Source organism: Paramisgurnus dabryanus, chromosome 15 (genome assembly GCF_030506205.2).
Source record: "Paramisgurnus dabryanus chromosome 15, PD_genome_1.1, whole genome shotgun sequence".
Classification (NCBI taxonomy): domain Eukaryota; kingdom Metazoa; phylum Chordata; class Actinopteri; order Cypriniformes; family Cobitidae; genus Paramisgurnus; species Paramisgurnus dabryanus.
The window spans coordinates 1662629-1682497 of NC_133351.1; the positions used below are offsets into that span (position 1 = coordinate 1662629).

At 35.0% G+C, this 19869-nt stretch overlaps 1 protein-coding gene across 1 annotated transcript; it reads left to right on the plus strand.

The window, feature by feature from the left end:
- Window positions 1-817: 817 nt before the first annotated feature.
- On the plus strand, window positions 818-19846 carry il1rl2 (interleukin 1 receptor-like 2). The gene is made up of 11 exons (XM_065252372.2): window positions 818-974; window positions 2646-2785; window positions 10357-10576; window positions 12033-12195; window positions 12327-12489; window positions 13138-13194; window positions 16663-16774; window positions 16910-17049; window positions 17292-17435; window positions 18703-18861; window positions 19184-19846. The coding sequence occupies exons 2-11, from the start codon at window positions 2707-2709 to the stop codon at window positions 19609-19611; spliced, it is 1665 nt and encodes a 554-aa protein (XP_065108444.1). The 5' UTR covers window positions 818-974; window positions 2646-2706; the 3' UTR covers window positions 19612-19846.
- The last annotated feature ends 23 nt before the right edge of the window (window positions 19847-19869 follow it).

The following is a 19869-nucleotide window of genomic DNA, read 5'->3' on the forward strand; positions in this document are numbered from 1 at the left end:
TGATATACACAGCATTTAAACAAAGCTGAACTTAATGCAAATATCCTCAGGTTTTGTAAAATGTTCACTTATTTACCCAATAATTATTGCAAAATATACTAAAACACGCTACGGGGCAGTTTCCTGGATTACTCAATGGCTAGGACTTGATTATATTAGGTCATTTAAGTAGTTTTTACAAATATACCTTAAAAAAAAAAACAATATTGGTGTGCATATTTAGATTAAACAATGGTGCTGATATTTGTAAAGATAATTTAGTGCAAGATATTTTTAAAGTGATAGTTCACAAAAAAAAGAAAAATCTGGCATTTTCAGTCTCATCCTCATGTTGATCTAAACCTGTATGAATTTATTTTTTCTGATTAACACAAAAGAAGATATTTTGATAAATAATGGTAAACACGCAGTTAATTGACTTCCATAGTAGGAACAAATAAATATGATTGAATTCAATGGGTAACATTAACTGTGTGCTTACCATCATTTATCAAAATATCTTATCACAATATTTCCATCATATTTGTTTTTCCTACTATAAGTCAATGGTTACAATCAGTTGTGTGCTGTTTAGTTACCATAATTTATCAAAATATTTTCTTTTTTTGTACATTAAAATAAAAACTCATTCAGACCAACATGAGAAAGATAAATTTTTCATTTTTGGGTGAACTATCCCTTTAAGGCAGCTCAAACATGTATGGGACTATAGGATAAGAAACCGCCCCCAAGGGACAGAACGCCAACATTCTCCTAATGTAAGAAAGTTTGTGAACCCACTGTCTGTGATAAGATTGTAGGCGTGAGATGGTTTATCTGAAGCAAATGAAGTGATGTTGATTGAGTTAGAGAGTTTATAGGTCGGTTAATAAACCGCAGTGACGCGGAAGACGCTGGAAATTCCGCGCATACGCGTCAAATCTGAATGCCTTCATATCTCCATTCACATCAAAAGTTGCGGTTCTTCACGCAAGGTAAGCCACATCTCTTAAACTATCACTATTATATCGTTTTATATGAAGTGTAGTCTCTCTTTGTAAATAAAGAATTATGACAAATCATTTTACGCACTTTGTTTCATTTTTACCGGGGAGAATCCATCAAAGCTTTTTCTGCTGCTTACGTTTCATCCTGTACGAGATCAGTCTTTTTATAACTTTACCATCATCATTTTAATCATAGTTAAAACTATAAGTCTTATATTTACAACCAGTAAGCACTAAAGGTCTAACATCTCTGAATAAAAGAAATGGAAACCATCACAGAAGTTCTTAAGGATTTAATGGTTTGTGTGGATTCTGTGTTGGGTTCTGTTGATTTTCTGTTGGATTGGGACTAAATCCTGAAATAAACTCGCACATCTACACACTACTGTACATACATAAATATATTTTTTAAAATATTTCAATGGTAAACTGCTGCTGGTTCATATTGGTGTTTATAATGGAAACCATAGAAATAGGCTATACTTTTCATCGGACGCACGCGCATGGTCGTGATTATGTCTGGACGGAACTTAACTTCCGGTCTGTGTTTGTTTAATAATGGGTCTGACTAGTAGCTAAATTGAACCCTGGAACAAATACCTCTGTGAAAATAACAAGTGTTTTGGTTTGCTTGTGTCTTACAACCACAATGTTTAGTTAACATTGTATACATTTATTTTACACAGTAATTTTTGCTCAATATAGTTTTTGATTCGCTTTAGCTATGATTTTAAAGGTAATACTTATTGTTTATTTTGCTTGTTATCAGAAATAAACTACTCTAAAAGGACTCTGTCGTTATTGATTCTTTGCCAGAATTTACATTACGTTTGTTTTGTGAAAGCCGTTTATTTATGTTGTTACTGCTGAACTCATCTATATAAAATGTGTTTAATTCAGCATGGCTGGTTTCTGTTTGGAAAACATTGTTCTCCTTTAGGTTTCTCATCTTACACTTAACATTTCCAGTAAGGTTTGACAACAATGGTTTGAAACATGGGCGTCGCAACCATTATTTGGAACAAGACCCACCCACTTTTTAAGACCAACGATATTGGATCCACTTACATTTTCTCTTTAGCACATATGTCTCTTGTCTGTCAAATCCATTTCTACCAGAGGAATGCCCTAATAAATTAAACTCAGTTTTGCCTTTTAGCTAGGCTACCGAATACAATTCACACGATAAACAAAGCTTTTAGGCTATAAAAGCAATTGTTTAATCAAGATTTACTGAAACATCCAGCTAAGACCAGCATAAACTGGTAGCTGGTTTTAGCTGGTTTAAACTGGCCGTAGCTGGTTTAAGCTGGTCTTCCTACCTTGGCAAAGCTGGTCTTCCAACCCGACCACCTAAGTCAGGTTGACCAGCTTAAAAAGTGACCAAACCACAGCTAGACCAGCTTGCAAAACCAGCTGGGAGACCAGATAAAATAATTTTAGTAGGCATAAGAATACAAGAAAATGGCATCTACTCCAGTAAATGTTTTGGACCCACCCACATTTTTTTTTTTTTTTTTGCTTCTGACGCCCATGGTTTGAAACCTCATTCTGTGAAAAAATGGGAAGTGTTGCAATCTGATGTTTTTGAGTCACATTGCTTGTCTTCAGCGGTTTCTCCAGACGCTGTTTTAACATTGATAATATTGTTGTTTTCAGGAATTCAAATCAGTGTTGGCGAAACCTGTCTTACAGCTCCTGAAGAACGTCTGTAGACACAATGCTGCAGATCAAACATCTAGAGAGAAGTTCCTCTTTTTACTCTCAATGGATTTTATTGTCTGCCCTTCTGATCGGAGGTGAGACTTTTCTCTTCTATCAGTTATTACATGTAATTTCCTTGTACAGTCCATATGGGTTTTCCAATGGAAAAGTGGTTATCAGCGAAACTCCTGATCATGGTACTTTGAGGTACTTCTCATAAGTACAGGGGTAGTAACATGGTACAAAAAATACTTCAAAAATCCCATTCTATTACAGTACCAGCATGTTAGTGTCCTAATATTACATGTATTACTGTTTACTCAAAACATTACAGAAGGATGGCTGATGTAGATTGTATCACAGATTTAGAGGAAACCAGCAATAGTTGTAGAAATGCGATGACTTCAAAACACTGTGGTACTGTTTTTCAGACAGAGCTTAAGTTTTGTCTCAGACTAAAATGCATGTTCCAGCATGTTTTAACTCTATAGGTGGAAATTGCTAAGGGGTTGGGACCTACCCCGTCTGAGGATCATTCTCCCAAAAAATATCATTAAAAACCACAGTTGTAAATTTTATAATGATTTTTACAGTTGTGTTAAAAAATAATAATGTACTAATGAGTGAAAAAAGGGCAGAAATGTTATAAATAGATTCTATTTCCTTATTTTAAATGATTGAAAACATTCAATTCCAAAGCAAAATTTAGCAAGTCTGTCTGTCAAAGAAATTTTTTAAGCTGTATAAAAAATAGCAGGGTCAACATGTTCCTCTTTAAACACTTTCTTAAGATTTAACTTTACTTTAAAGGGACTGTAAGTGTTTTATTATTCAAAATCAATGTTTTTATTCATAAATATATCCTCATTGGTGTCAAATGACCTCTGCCAATGATCTGACTTTTCTTTATAAGCGTAAAATTTCTTCTCTTTACTTACATTGAATGGGTAAGTCCAAGGAGGCTTCCATGTCATTTCGCCATATTGAAAAACTAAAATAGCAGAGAGGGACAAAATGCACTAGACTACCGCAACGCGTTTTCATTCAGAACACGTGAACCAGCTGAAACGGACAAGGAGATCAGCGATTACATAACGGCTATCGTAGTTGCAACATGCATTTGGAAAAGCGAGGTGCTAGAGAGCACTATTCGGTTGAATGCAAAATACAATTTCACCACTAGATTGGGGTAAATCCTACTGATTGTCCCTTTTAATCTATTGAATTACCAATATTTAGTTGCATAACAATTGCTGTTGATAACTGCTGCACATCTGCACTGTCATAAAATTAGCTGTAGTTATACAGCTGTTTGACAGTAACTTACTGTAGATTATATTGATGTTATTTACTGCCAACAGTTTGTTTAAAGTTAAATGAACATTAAACGTTAACAAGTCTTTCTCTTTACAGAATAAAACTATAAACAAAAGCCTCACAAACTTGTTTTTTTTTCTGATTTTGGTTCACAGAAACACTTTGCATGATGCCGTATTTTTTAATATTTTTTGCTGTAAAGTCTTGTTAATGTTTATTTATCTTTTAACAAACTGTTGCCAGTAAATAACATTCATTTAAATCTACAGTAAGTAACTGACAAACTGCTGCAGTAATATTGTCATTTCTACAGACATTTTTAACAGTGTATAAATCGAGTCAACCAACTTCTGACACCTAGAAACAGATATTTTAGCCTAGGATCCACAGTTCGTGTCAATATTTAGGTTTTGCATCAAAAACTGCATTTTTAATGTCACCCCACAAGTTGAAATGGGGTAGAGATCAGGGGATTGAGCTGGCCACTACATAACCTCAATCATTTTTGTCTAAAACCAAAATTTTGCCCCCTTGCTTGTGTGTTTGTGGTTGTTTTGTTGAAACACACATTTTAGGGTCATTTCCTCTTCTGCAAAGGGCAACAAAATCTCTTCAAATATTCAGATGGATTTAAACTGATCCATGTTCCCTTTTATACCATAAATAAGCGCAGTGTAGTATGAAAAACATGCCATGACCTTCGCACCACCCACCAGTCTTTACAGTGTACTGTGGGTTGAATTCAGTACCTGGGGGTCTTCTGAGGTTTTGCTGATAACCACTAGACCTGAAAATGAACTTTACTCTCATCAGGACACAAAATGTAATTTTTCTTTTGGTCAGTTGATGTGTTGATGTGATTCTGCTCATGCCTTGTTTTTAACAATGCTGCTTTACGGGGGCTTCTTGCAAACAGCTTAGCTTCAATCAGCCATCTTCTGACTGTCACAGCACTTACAGATTATTTTAGATCATCTTTGATCTTTGTAGAAGTGATGAAAAGCTGAATCATTACCATCCTGCTCTTATTTTTATCACGCAACTTTCAATAAATGAGTCACTAGCTCAGAACAAGTAGTGTGGATATTATTACCAACGGCTCTATGGTTTTTTATTACATAACTACATTTGTAAGTGAATCATTTCACACGCAGAAAGATTTTTACTACAGTGCTTAATCAGGGTACTGATATTGCACTGCTTTTTTTAACATAACTATATTTAAAATAATTGTGTAAGTAGTAAAACAATACAAACATTAAAAGGGTAAAAAAAACAGATAATCCTAAACCCCAGACAGGGTTTAGATTAAGCCAGGACTAGATCTTAGATTTAAGACATTTTAAGTATTTTTACAAACACACCCTACAAAAAAAACATACTGGTGTGCATCTTGAGACATGGCAATGGCACTGATATTTGTTAAGATATTGCAGTGCAAGCTGTTTTTAGGACGGCTCAATTTAACAGCATTTTAGTCTTGGACTTAAGACCTGACCGGGAAACCACTCCTTTAAATCTAGAAATGTCATGAGTCTCCTCTCCAAAACAGCATCTTACTCCATACTCCAGTAGCGATGCTGTCACAGCTATTTTATTCGCTTTAAAACACCGGATGAAGTGATTTATTTCCTCTTTAATATACAGATGACGCTGAGTCATAAATAAGTCATGTGAGGATAACCAAAGGATTTTTCCATGAGTCATCAATGTTAGCGATTATATAGCTACTAGTTTAACAAAATTTAAAGTTAAGTTCAAATATCATTTTATTTCAACGGCTTGATTGTAAACCACCTTAGAAATATTGCAATAAATAAATCATTTTGAAGTTTATTTTAGTCAGCTTTTTCATTGAACCAGAGAGAAACCATTAAAATAAATGTCTATGATCTCGGTAAGTCTAGTGTTAGATCAGGTCTCCACACCACAGACAAAATAAAAAAACGATCCAGCCCTCATTCAACCCATGTCTAACAAGCATGAATTCAACATGCATTGTTATACCAAAATGCTTAATAGCCACATCCCACAAACCTTGAGCTTCCAAAAACATTCTCTTTATCTATCTCTGTTTACAGAGAGACAGGACATCTCGTGAGACAACTATAAGACTGAACAACAATGAAATCAATAAGACATATGAAACAAAGAAATATAATGAATGAATGAATGAATAATATAATAAAATATAGAAATATAATGATGAATGAATGAATAAATGAAAATATAATGATAAAAATGATATGATAATAATGAAATGGATAAAAATAATATTGAATAATCAAAGAAACAATTATATGGATAACTAATGATTATAAAATGTTTATGTAAATAAATAATTTGGAAACAACTAAAAAAACACAATGATAAAAACATTCTGCACGTGAGGATCTAAAATAGGATCCTTCACATGGTAGTAAGGCTTTTTTTCTGCTTCCAAAATGCTCTGGGACTTGGCCTTAGTTATATTAGGACATTTAAGTAGTTTTTAACAAACAAACCTTACAAAACAAATACTGATGGGCATCTTGAGACAAAATAATGATGTTAAGATACGTCAGTGCAAGATGTTTTTAAATGAAGGCAGCTCAAATATGCATTTTAGTCTGGGACTAGGATAAACCCTCTCCAGGGAACCACCCCTTTGTTTATTGTCCACTCCATCTGTTAAAAGTTTATGCCCATGGTTTTAACTGAAAACAACTTGCGGTGGCATATATTAAAGGGGACATATCACAGAAATCTGAGTTTTTTCATGTTTAAGTGCTATGATTGGATCCTCAGTGCTTCTATCAACCTAGAAAAAGTGATAAAGATCATCTCAGTAACTTAGTTTTGTGTAAACCATTCTCTGCAAGCATGTGAAAAAATAGCTCATTGAAATTTGGCTCCCCTTGTGATGTCAGAAGGGGATCTTATTATAATAATACCACCCCTTAATCTGCACTATCCAACCACGACACTGCGATTTAGTGCAGAGATCAGCTCATTTGCATTTTAAAGGACACACACAAAAACGGCAGATAAAATTGGCAATTTTAACATGTTATATTAAATTATCTGTGGGGTATTTTGAGCTAAAACTTTACATACAGTACATACTCTCGAGACACCAAAGATTTATGTGACATCTTAAAAAGTCTTGTGAAATGTCCTCTTTAAAACAATAAAGATGCACAGCAGTAATATTTTGTACAGTATAAGTTATGTTTGTCAAAACTACTCAAATAAGGTCTGAGATCCCCCCTCCCTAAATGTTTTCCTTTCATTTTAATGTCACGTCCAGTTCAATCTGAATGTGCATCAATATAGATTTGACATAACCAACACTTATTTTAAAGTAAGGATGTTTATTGAAGACTGATTGTGGCGGTGATAACCTTCGTTTCAGTAAGCAGTTCTTCGTGTGAAATATATTGAACTAGATGAGATCTACAGTATAAATCCACAAACCCAGTGTGTGTTTTCTGCATCACTATCTAAACAAAGACTACAGTATTGTAAGAATGGTAGATCTTAATCTTACAGTGGTTGAGATTTGTTCTGCATTTCATTCCTAAGATAAAGTTCACTGTTCTGATGATGACTCTTTACTGACCTCAAACACATCTGCATACTTCACTTGTGGTTACTGATCTTGAAACTAGCAAACCTAAAGTGGAAATATAAAGCGTTAATCTGATGCATTTAACAACCTTTATTAAGGTTGTCCAAAAGACAGCAAACATCTGGCCTTTGAGTGAGGAAAATAAACATTTAAACAGAAGTCACATGTTTATTAGTTTTATTTCTTATTGTTAGGATATTTGTGCTTATTTTAAAAACTGTAAGTGGTTGTGTAGAAACATTTCATTTAATATAAGGCTGGTGTGCTATTGTCTGAAGTCTGAAAGGATGTTTAGCTTTAATATTGATCAAATCTCAACTATTTAAAATGCTTGTGTCATAAAAATTATTACGGGTTACACAAAGGAACAATTTATGTAATATACCAGTGGTTCTCAAACTTTTCCAGCATGCTTCTGCCCACTTTGTATGGTGGCCCCCACTTCTGCCTTTTGTGGTCCCCTCCAAAGAAAATGTATGACATAAAACAATATAAAACATACAATTTGAATTCAACAAACGTATTAAAATAAACAATGTAGTGCTGCTGCTTCGTAGCCTTATTCATCTGAGGTTTAATTATATAGAATTCATGCTAAATTAATGTATTTGATAAAATTTCATAAAACTGGGGCCCCTCGGCATCATCTCAGGGCTGGGACATTTCACAAGACTTTTTTAAGATTTATTTAAGAGTACATATGTGTTATGTTTTAGCTCAAAATATCATACAGATCATTAATTATAGCATGTTAAAATCACCACTGTGTAGGTGTGAGCAAAAATGTGATATTTTAGGGTGTGTCCTTTAAAATGCTAATGCAAACACTGATCACCATAATGGTGGTTTGTTGAAATTGAAACTCAATTGTACTGTCAATTATTTTCTCTTTCTTTCTCTCTCTGCACTAAATGGCAGTGCCGTGGTTGGATAACGCCCCTTAATCTGCACTATTATTATAATAAGATCCTCTTTTGACATCACAATGATCTATTTTCCCACATTCTTGCAGAGAATGGTTAACCAAAACTAAGGGCCCTATTTTAACAATCTAAGCGCATTGTCTAAAGCGCACAGCGCAACGTCTAAATGGGCGTGTCCGAAACCACTTTTGCTAATTTAACGACGGGAAAAATGGTTTTTGCGCCGAGCGCATGGTCGAAAAGGGTAGGTCCTATTGTAATGGGAGTATTTTGGGCGTAACATGCAATAAACCAATGAGAGTCTCAGCTCTCATCCCCTTTAAAAGCCAGTTGCGCTGGCCTTATGTCTAATCCCTATTTAGATGACGGACTTTGTAAACTGAAAAACTAAGCGGAGGAAGAAGATCCCCAGTTTAAGATTAATGTTAAATAATTGTGTTGTTTTTCACTTGTATTGAAATTGTTATTTTTTTATTAAAACCTTTAAACCCGTTTTCTTTTAGTCATGGAAGTAAAAAGCAGGCTTGTAATTGCTTTAAATGTATGGCTATCCAATATCATCAAAAAATACTTTACAAGTATGTAAGAAAAGGTTTGTACTCTAAAAATACTGTTACTATTTGTAACAAACAGGAGATAAAGAATTTACAAACGGCTCTCCTCACGTTTCAGCACTTTGGACAGCGGTTTTTTTTAGCAAAGAGTTTTTTTAAGCATTACTTAAAAATGTTTCTCATCTCACCATATCCACAGGTACAGAGTAATCATATACAATAAATCCGTGAGATAGCATTAAAAAAACATTTAAAAACAGATGCATTTGTTCAAAGCAAAGCATTTATTTACTTACCAGGGCTGCAGGTGAAGCAGCTCTTTGTGCCGTCTAACGTCTCTTAATCAGTCCTCATTTATGTCCAAGAGATTCAATAATAATCTTTTACATTCAATCCTTTAATCTTTCATATTTAAAAGCATTTTTGTGCTGCTGCGCATTCATGTACCTTGTGATAAGCAAACCCGCGTTGTCCTCCCGTGTATAGGCGCATTTTACTAATGCGCTCTTTAAATAACATAAAACACATTGCGCCATTGACTTTAGACTTTAGACCAGGTTTTTGTTGGTCAATGGCGTAGTCTATTTTAGTTGCCTCAAAATAGCAACGCGCCAACAATGCGCCTGAACACACCTCATTTTCAGACCAGAACGCCCATGGGCGCAAAAGGGGGCGCAAATGCATTTGCTATTTAAACAACGCGGCGCTAAACGTGAAAATTAGGGTGGAAACTAGCGAAAGACACTTGCGTCGCGCATTGCGCTGTATTGCGCCGGGTGTAAGATAGAGCCCTAAGTTACTGGGTTGATCTTTATCACATTTTCTAGGTAATAGAAACACTGGGGATCCAATTATAGCACTTAAACATGGAAAATAATAAATGTAACCTTGGACCACAAACCATACACTGTATGGGTCAAAATTATAGTTTTTTATGCCAAAATTAAAGGCTGTGTTCCATTAATATAAATTTCCCACAGTAAATATATCAAAAATGTATTTATCATGAGTAATATGTGTTGCTAAGGACAACTTTAAAGGCGATTTTCTCAATATTTAGATTTTTTTACAGCCTCAGATTTTAGATATGAAATATAGGCTATATCTCGGCCAAATATTGTCCTATCCTAACAAACCATACATCAATGGAAAGCTTTTTTTATTCAGCTTTCAGATAATGTGTATGAAATTTACCCTTACAACTGGTTTTGTGGTACATAATGCATAATAATTACAACAACTGTTATGTTTTTCTCTTCAAGGTATTCAAATGCACGTCATACATCTGAGGACATATGACATTACTGTCGGTCTTGCGTTTAGACTTCAGTGTAACATTCAAAAGCAGAACGTGAGTGTGACATGGAGTGACAATCTGAACCAAAGCTTGGAAAACAGCACTGGAATTAAGATTAGAGGAAATGCATTGTGGTTTTTACCTGCCGAGTCTTTTCACAGTGGAAATTACATCTGTCTCAGCAGGTCTGGATACACTTTTACACCAATTCATTTGAAACACCAAATCTCACTGCTGTAAATGTTTAGTCCATGTTTTGATTCATATTTATTTTCTCTCGGGTCCATTTGTAATGTGATTTTCCCAAAAAATAAATGTGTTAAAGGTGCCAAAGAACGCATTAAATTAATGTGTTAAATTTTTCTCTGATATCTACATAGAAAGTCTGTGGCTTTATTAAGTGCAGAAATGATTACATGCATGAGGTTTACATAAGAAGGAGGAAACAATCGTGTTTGAGGCTCGTGATATCTCATTACTGTAGAGTACACTGAAAAAAACAACTTGTAAAATTTACTTTAAAAAATCCTCGAACAGAAACGCACACAAACTGTGTTTCTGACATGCATTATCAGCACTGTGGTAAGAATTACAATACAATGTTCTCAACAGGGTTCATGTAAAGAAACACTGATCACCTGAACGGTGACTTCACAAAATTATTATTTACAACAAAACAATATCAATAATATAAGAGCTTAAACCTTTATGACATTTTGCTAACAAATATTTAAGTAGTTAAAGTTCTTATCAGTTCTTATTATGTGATAAAGCTTAAAAAATAAAAATATTCAGGCGCAAAGAATTGTGGGTATTCCTTACAACATGTGCAAATAAATGTAAGTACATTTTACTTAGATTTTTTAGTTTAATGGATTTAATATTTACTTAATTATTTTAGGACTATGTGCAGTGACTATAAAACAGTTAAATAATACAAGAAAATATCTAATAAGACTTACTATTCCCACACAGTTCATTTTTTACATGAATTAATTGTGTATTTATCATCATTTTACTTAGGAAAATCTAGCTCTCAATAAATGTTAATATTATTATGTAGAAATTATGAGAGATAATCTAATAATTATTACTACACCAAAAAGTTCGTTTTTTCAGTGTACTGTTATTATTCAGCTACAGTATGACTACAAATAAACATAAACCCCGCCCTTTATGTTCAAACCCCACCCTACAGCCACATAACATGTACGCCCCGCCCCTTGGATTGTCACCCCAGGCCCCGCCCAACCCTACCACTTTTTTTCTGCGGGAAACCCTGAATTTGGTATATTAGCTGCTAAATTATGCCCAAAAAAGTACATTTACTTAGTGTAATTAAAAAAAGTGTATTTTAGTGCACTTTATTTACCTGGGATAGCATTTAACTCTTAACACCCCACCCTGGACCTCATTAATTTTGAAACCCATTTTCATGGTTTGAATTCTGAAAGTTACAACATGTGTTCATAGTACAGAAAATTCAATTTCTCACAATACGACTGCTTTAAACTCTTAAATGTAGAACTTTAATGATTTAAAGTTTGAGCCAAACTTTTTTGATACACAAATGCAAATCTATCATGTGAAAATTAAAAGTTAAAGATCTGTCGGGTTTGTTTGTTTGTCTGTATATAACAGAAAAGGAAATGAAACCTGGGAAACGGTGTTTAACATTTCTGTTGAAGACGAATCATGCCCTCGTATGAACCGAGAGAATGTGGCACAGAGTACACCTGAAGTGCCCTGTATGCTTCAACACATCTTTCACTTAGACTCACAAGCTCAAGTCACCTGGCTAAAGGTACAATCGTCTCATATATTCATCATCATACCGTATCATTGGAAACCTTTAGCTTTAGCTGCACATGTACTGTGTTTTTACTATTTTACACATAAAACATTGCAATGTTTTTTGTTTCTCTTCCTCTGCAGAACTGCAGGCCTATAAATAAAACCATAACCAGTAAGATCCTCCCCATGAACAGATCTCCAGATGATGTTGGACTCTACACCTGCTTTGTGAACTTTACCTTTGAAGGTCAAAATTACTCCGCTGCCCAGACCACAGAAATCTACAGCGTTCCTTCAGATTTTGGTAAACATCACATAGATATGACCGTACTCAGCTTAAGTTGCATTTTTAATAAACAATATTTATTCAAATGCTGTAGTGCTCTTGACCACTAGATGGCATATGGAGTTTGGGTATAAATTAATGTAGGTACAGCTTCAAAATTAATTACACAACTATTTAACTTTACATTCGTTCTTTTGTCAGAAGCTTTTATCCAAAGCAACTTAAAGATTGACATTTCTTCAGTATGTACTGTATGTTTTCTGGGTTTGACTCCATAACCTTTGCGCTGCTTCCATTTAAGCTTTAGAAACACTAACCAACCATTAGTGAAGTAATTCAGTCATTACTGTGAGGATCTTAGTGCTACATCATAAAGTCACGTTGAAATGTCCACACAAGTTTATACTGATGTTGTGTGCTCCTGTGGTTTGGGTTTAGTGTGGGGTTTTGTGCAGGTCTCTTAATGTTTCTTGGTTTTTACAACAGACATACAGTATAGGTTCTTGTGGACAGTTGCATCAGAAGCACAAAATTCTGCCGAATGTGTCAGTGTGATGAAATTACAGTAAAACAGTCAAACCTGTTCATTAGAAGAGTTTATACGGTCATATACAGCATAACATGATAATGCATTTGTGTAAAGAGTTGTGTTTGTTATGCTTACAGTGGTGACGCAGCCCAAAGTGATCTACCCAATACAAGAAACACGCACAGTCATACTTGGTGTGTATTGAGGATGAGTATGAGGTCGACTTCTCTGTGTGTGTGTGTGTGTGTGTGTGTGTGTGTGTGTGTGTGTGTGTGTGTGTGTGTGTGTGTGTGTGTGTGTGTGTGTGTGTGTGTGTGTGTGTGTGTGTGTGTGTGTGTGTGTGTGTGGCGTGCTTGCATGTGTGCTGGAGCAATTGTGTGCATACATTTGTGCGTGCATCAGTGTTGGGGAAAGTAACTTTTAAAAGTAATGCATTATAATATTAAGTTACTCCCCAAAAAAGTAATTGTGTTACTTAGTTACTTTTTATGGAAAGTAAAACTTAAGTTACTTGTAAGTTACTTTTTCTTATTTGGATAAGACTTGATAGCTTTTATTTGCATATTTCATCGCAAAAATGTCAATGCACGCATGCATTTTCTGCATGCATGCATGCATGCGTGTGCATTTGTGTCTGTGTATGCATGCATGTGTGCGTGTGTACATATGCGTGCATGCATTCGTGTGTGTGTCTGTGTGTGCATGTTAACCCTTATCCACTTAACTGATGCTGAATCTACAGCTAAAACTTTTTACAAACCGGCCTGACTTTCCACTGACTTAAATGGTTAGTTCACCCAATAATGAAGATTTTGTCATTATTTCCTCATAGACCACCTGTAAGACCTTCAATCCTCTACAGAACACAAATTAAGATATTTTTGATGAAATCCAAGAGCTTTCGGACCTCTTATAGACAGCAACATGACTACTGCCTTTCTGGGCCCTAAAAAGTGTCAATTTAGAGAATACTTTTTGTGTGCAAAAAAAAAGTCTTCTCTTTAGTCTGTGACGTGCATTCACAAGAGCACCAAACGCATGAATCACGTACGCCGGCTTCCTGTGTCAGTCGAACTCATGAACGTGCACTGAAGACTGACAAGCAAGAGACTGTTTTAGCTTTTACACCAGTGTTAGTTTAGGGACAACACACCACATGCTTTCTCACATTTTGTGTTATTTTTTAACAAAACCTGTGTTTTATTTTAACACAAATCAACACAAAAGCAGGCACGTGCAGAGGGGGGGGCGGCGGGTGCCCAAGCACCTGCCCCTTTACCCCTGGATGACCAAAGTGCCCTTTTTGTCAAGGCATTTTTTTGTAATTAAATGCCCTTTTGTGAAGGCCTGCCCAATCTAACTATTAGTAAAATTAATAAAAAATAATTTAGCCGCAAAAAAAATTAGTCACATGATGACGTATTGACCTTTTATTGGACAATCTCTTTAGGGAAAGCTCACAGCGCTAGCAGCGCCCACACGTGCACGACACGGTGCGCAGTACAGGGAGGATCCCCCTCGAGCCGGCATTGAACCGAAGCGGTATGCTTGTTATATTATTATTATTTTACAAGAACAACGTGAGGAGAGCATGCACAGCTTTTGTTTATTGCTGTCTGTGTGTATTAACATCTCTAGAACGTTAGATGCAAACAGGGCTCTCAAGTCTCACGCATTTCAGCCTTCACACGCCACACCTTGTATTTCTCACGCTGAAAATAAAACATTCTTCCCATATAAAAACAATGGATGAGGCAAAGGCAGGGACGTTCTCTGCCGGGAGTTCATACAGGTAGCTGTCTCGAGTTTTTAGGTGTGCTCAACTTCACGCAGCAATGCAAGAACCGAAACGCACATGACATCAAAGTACCGCGAGAAATATTCGGGAAATCATACGGAGGAGTTTGATTTCAAATCGCTCTCGCGCTGTTCTAATGTCATCCACCTGTCACGCGGAGTTTGTTGGAAGAGCAAGATCCGATGAATACGGTAAAAAAACTCTTAATTTTTGTATCATATTGAATTTACGATTCCTGGACTCGCCTTTGATAAAAGACAATGTGAGCTGATGTTGGGTAATATAGCAATACTCGTGCTAAATTATTAACTCAGTCAAAAACTCTCCAGCTTTGCAACCAGTTTTAGTTTACATGAAAATAAAGAAAGTACTAGAGGCTTTATGAAATGAATGAAAGGAGAGATGAATGTCATTATTTTATTGCCCTGTCATCAAGGCATCAAAGTGTGCAAAAACACAACACAAACACGATTCAAAACTAAAATATGTACTCTTTGTATACAAATTTCGAACAGGATTAGAATAGAATAGAATTATATTTTAAATATGACAACAAAAACACAAGCCTGTAAATGCAATAATATCTTAATGTCACAATGCAATATATAATATCATATAATTTCAAAACTGCATATACTGTGTTGACACACACAAACACTAAATGAAATGCACTGTAAGTCGTTTTGGATAAAAGCTGCTGCCAAATGCATAAATATATAGATATAAAACTCAGTCTATATAGATTTTTCTGTCTCACTCTATTTGCAAGGAAATTAAAGAAAAACGTTAGACTTATCATCTTTCTATTCTGTATTTGTTTCAATTGTGTGCTTGCGTGTCGGCGAGCAAAGTGCCCTTTTTATTCTTTGAGCACCTGCCCCTCCAATGGTCTCTGCACGGCCCTGCACAAAAGGATACCTAATGTGTTAAAATTACACATAATGGGTTAAAAGCATAAAACAAAAAACATGTAAATTACACACATCCTTTATGAAAGTGTAATAAGACAGGAAAAAGACATGCGGGGGCGCATTATTTTCAAATAATTAAAAGTCATTTTATACCACGGTTACCACAAAAATCACTCTGGTGCCCATTTTTAAGACATTTGACAAGTTAGGTGTGCTGTTTACAGAAAAATAATCAACACCCATGAAACATTTCTCAGCCAATCAGAATAAAGCATTCAACAGACCTGTGGTATAATACTGTTTTAACTTGATACTTTTAAAATGTTTAAATAACCCTGTCTATCGAATGATTTTGAAGTCTACATTAAAAAGGAATTACAAATTGTGTTTACTTGTGAGTGTAAAAACTGTGACATAACTCCAACGCAAATGCTAACTGTTTGCATTTCTGTTTATGCAAACATACAATTTGTATTCCAAATTTTGAATGAAAAAGCAAAGTCCATTTGCAATTGAATTTCCTATGTCTATGAGTTACGACCCTGCCATATTTTAATCTTAATTGCAATTCACCATTTGCTATTCCACCTCCTTTCGCCTTGCGTACGGATCCTGACAAAACTTAAATGAAATCACAATCGTTTCCAATGCCTGCACATAAACATGTCAATCAAAGTGTTGATCACACTTTACAGATGCTTACGCTTGAACGGCAACAAGTTGTAGCACAAGAAAAGCTAAAATGATAACACAGATTTTTTTACATTAAATTATATATTACCTCAGTTACGTTCCAACAATTATTAACCAAATAAGCTTAAGCACTGTTTCACGTGCACTGTTTTTATTTGGAAGTTGTATCGCTTTAAATAAATTGAGCTCAATTTTAACAAACTGGGTGTATGATTTGTGCACACATTTGTATATTGAATTGTGATTGTGTTCCTGTGCAGGTGAGAGTTGCAATCTGACGTGTAAAGCTCTTATTGGGAAGAACGGAAGAGATGAAACGTTTATGTATTGGTTGCATGACATGCCATCTCAGTCACCCACCCACGACTACATGTAAGAATATACAGGAAAAATCTTTGCCCTGTTGTTGTTTTGAAATTTTCATTGATGTAAACAGTGAGCCTAAGTGCATGTATGAATATAAAATGTCATCTGAAACTTTTTAAACAATGCTTTTTGTGTCATCAGTATTGAGGAAAACAATATGGAGTACATGATGTGTATTCTACACATCCAAGAAATCAAAGCCGAGCATTTAAACACAAACTTCACCTGTTACATCCAGCATCCGGTGGGAAAAGATTCTGGAACAGTGACACTTATTCCAGGTGAATACTGATGAAATCCCATTAAGCAGACATTATACATATATCTATTTTGGCCAAGCAAAAATGTACAATAAATGCTTTAATAATTTGTTTAAAGGTGAATATAGGCATTATAACATTTAATGTGACATTTCTTTATAATTTTTTGTCATTGAAGTTATTGCTGCAAAGATGAAAATGACTTTAATCTGGTGTATACTATAACCTGTAATATATTATATTTATTGTGTGTTCCCCTGTAGCCAATCAGAATCAGCGTTATTTTTGGATAGTTCCTGGTCTGGTATTTCTGCTCATATTGGCTGTAGTTGGGTTTTATCTCTTTAAAGTGGACCTGGTGTTGGCGTATAGAGATTTGTGTTGTTTACCTGTGGCTTTACACGCTGGTATGTCAGTCTCTTATATTAATGACCCATATATACGGCAAAAATATATATTTTTTCAAACATAATTTTAAATATATTTTTAAATATACAAAAATATATGTTTCACCAATATATATTTGGCCATTTTTTGTATATTTTGAAATGTATATTAAAAAGAAATTTATTTTACAGCATTTATTTTCACATCGCATTGGAAGAAAAACATGTTTAAAAAGATTAAAATATATTTTCAACTGCAAAATATACTTATAATTTTATATTTTATACATTTTATACTAAACATTTATAAATTTTATATAAACTTTAATATTTTGGCCACACTCTTAGAACAAATATGTTAAAAACAACACATTAGTGTTGATTGTGGGACGACACACTAAATGTGTTGTCCCAGAATTCACCCATCTCTGTGTTATTATTGAAACAACACATTTTGTGTTACTTTTAACACAACTAAAAAATGTACACATCCTTTCTAAGAGTGCAAGAAAAATAATTTTTTTGCCATATACACTCTTAGAAAGGATATGTTAATTTTTTACACATCTTTGTGCGTTAAGCTTTTAACACATGTCATTTTGTGTTGATTTTGTGTAAAATATAACACAAGTTGTGTTAAAAGTAACACAAAATGTGTTGTTTAAATAATAACACAGTGGGTAAATTCCGGGACAACACAATTAGTGTGCCGTCCCACAATCAACACTAATGTGTTGTTTTTAACATATTTGTTCTAAGAGATATAAGTTAGGCCTAATATATGAAGGTTAAAACAAATTATACCATGGTGCTGTTGAATGCTTTATTCTGAATAATTGAGAAATTGTGTTTTCGATAAATGCACACTTGACCTGACAAATGTCTTAAAATAACCACCAGAGCAATGTCTGTGTTATCCGTGGTATAAGAGGAATAATTTACTGAATTATTTAAAAATAATGCACACCTGCAGTGTAACTCCGCTATGCGTTGTGCCGCATTAACACCTTATTTTTGAATAATTCAACGGCCCATCGTCAAATATTCCTTACATATATTTTTCAAAGTAATTTTTTTTCCTTCTACAAAATGTATTTCGCATATTTAAATAATTTTTTTGGCCAAAAGTTTTTTTTTTTGCAAAATGGGGAAAGTCGTTTGTTTATGCTGAAACCGTCTGTAGATGATATATAGATGACTGTATCAGTGAAACAGGGTAATGTGCTTATGTGTTAGGAAAATATTTTAATGTGTTTTCATCTAAAACTGTGTACATTCTTTTTTAAAGATGGAAAGTCGTACGATGCGTATGTGAGTTATCTTCATGGAAATGAACTCAGCTTGTCTTCCACAATGAGCTTTGCTTTGCATTCCCTTCCTGCCGTCCTGGAGAAACGTTACGGTTATAAACTCTTTATCAGTGGACGAGATGAACTTCCAGGTGAAGGTAAAGATGCTGTCAGATCACAAACATTCACGGTGTGATACTGCTATCATATATATAGGATTCAGTGTTTATTTATTTCTCAGGACTGCTTTTTGATCCTGTATAGTGTCATCTCTGTCTTATTGCTCTCATATTCATGAGTCAGAAGAGCAGGATAGATCAAGAAATGAAAGAAATGACTTTAAGAAATGTCATAGTCAAAGTAGAAGTGTGTATAGATAACTTTAAAACCATTGCAATAACATCACAAAGAGTATTCAATATATTGCGATATTTAATGTCATCCCTGTTATAAATGAAATGAATGCTCTGTCTCTTTTAGCTGTGCATGATGTCGTTGCTGACAGGATGAATCGAAGCCGAAGGCTCATCATCGTTTTGACCTCGCACAGCTTTGAGCCTCAAACACAGCAAGACATAAAGCCGCTTTTATTACACAGTGAGTCCACCATGAAACCTGACCCCTCCATGTCTCAAATATGGGGTACGTACGAGCAGCGGGTGGGTCTCTATGATGCTTTAGTGAAGGAGGGTCTGAAGGTCATCCTGGTGCAGGTGGAGGACAAAGTGGACGAATCTTCTCTTCCAGAATCCTTACGATACATCAGCCGCACCAAAGGCATCCTCAGGTGGAGACAGGACACCAGCGACAGCGCTAACAGAAAGTTCTGGAAACACCTGCGCTATCGGATGCCTCGGGGTCAGACGAAGAAAAGCAAACAGATTACAGAGCTGCAAGAAGTTTTTTAATGCGATGTATGTGAACGAAACTTTCACTGTGAACTTCATGGTTATCTTATTCAGGTTAATATGTCACAGTTTGAGAAGATTCTCTACTAGTTAAAGTCCCCCTGTGGTGAAAATCAAGTTGTTGTTGTTGTTGTTTATAGCCTACGTCAATGTGGTGTTTTTAATATGCTTTAAGGCAAACCATCTGCAAATTCAACACCAATGCATTTAGTATTTTCTCCATAAAATTGGAGTTCCCAAAGACAATCTCATTCCCTA

Bases quoted from the DNA above. Each gene is read 5' to 3' on its own strand.
- il1rl2 (XM_065252372.2), top strand. From the start codon at position 2,707: ATGCTGCAGATCAAACATCTAGAGAGAAGTTCCTCTTTTTACTCTCAA. The intron at 10,577-12,032 runs GTCTGGATACAC...TGTATATAACAG, and splicing joins AATTACATCTGTCTCAGCAG to AAAAGGAAATGAAACCTGGG. The intron at 18,862-19,183 runs GTAAAGATGCTG...TGTCTCTTTTAG, and splicing joins AGATGAACTTCCAGGTGAAG to CTGTGCATGATGTCGTTGCT.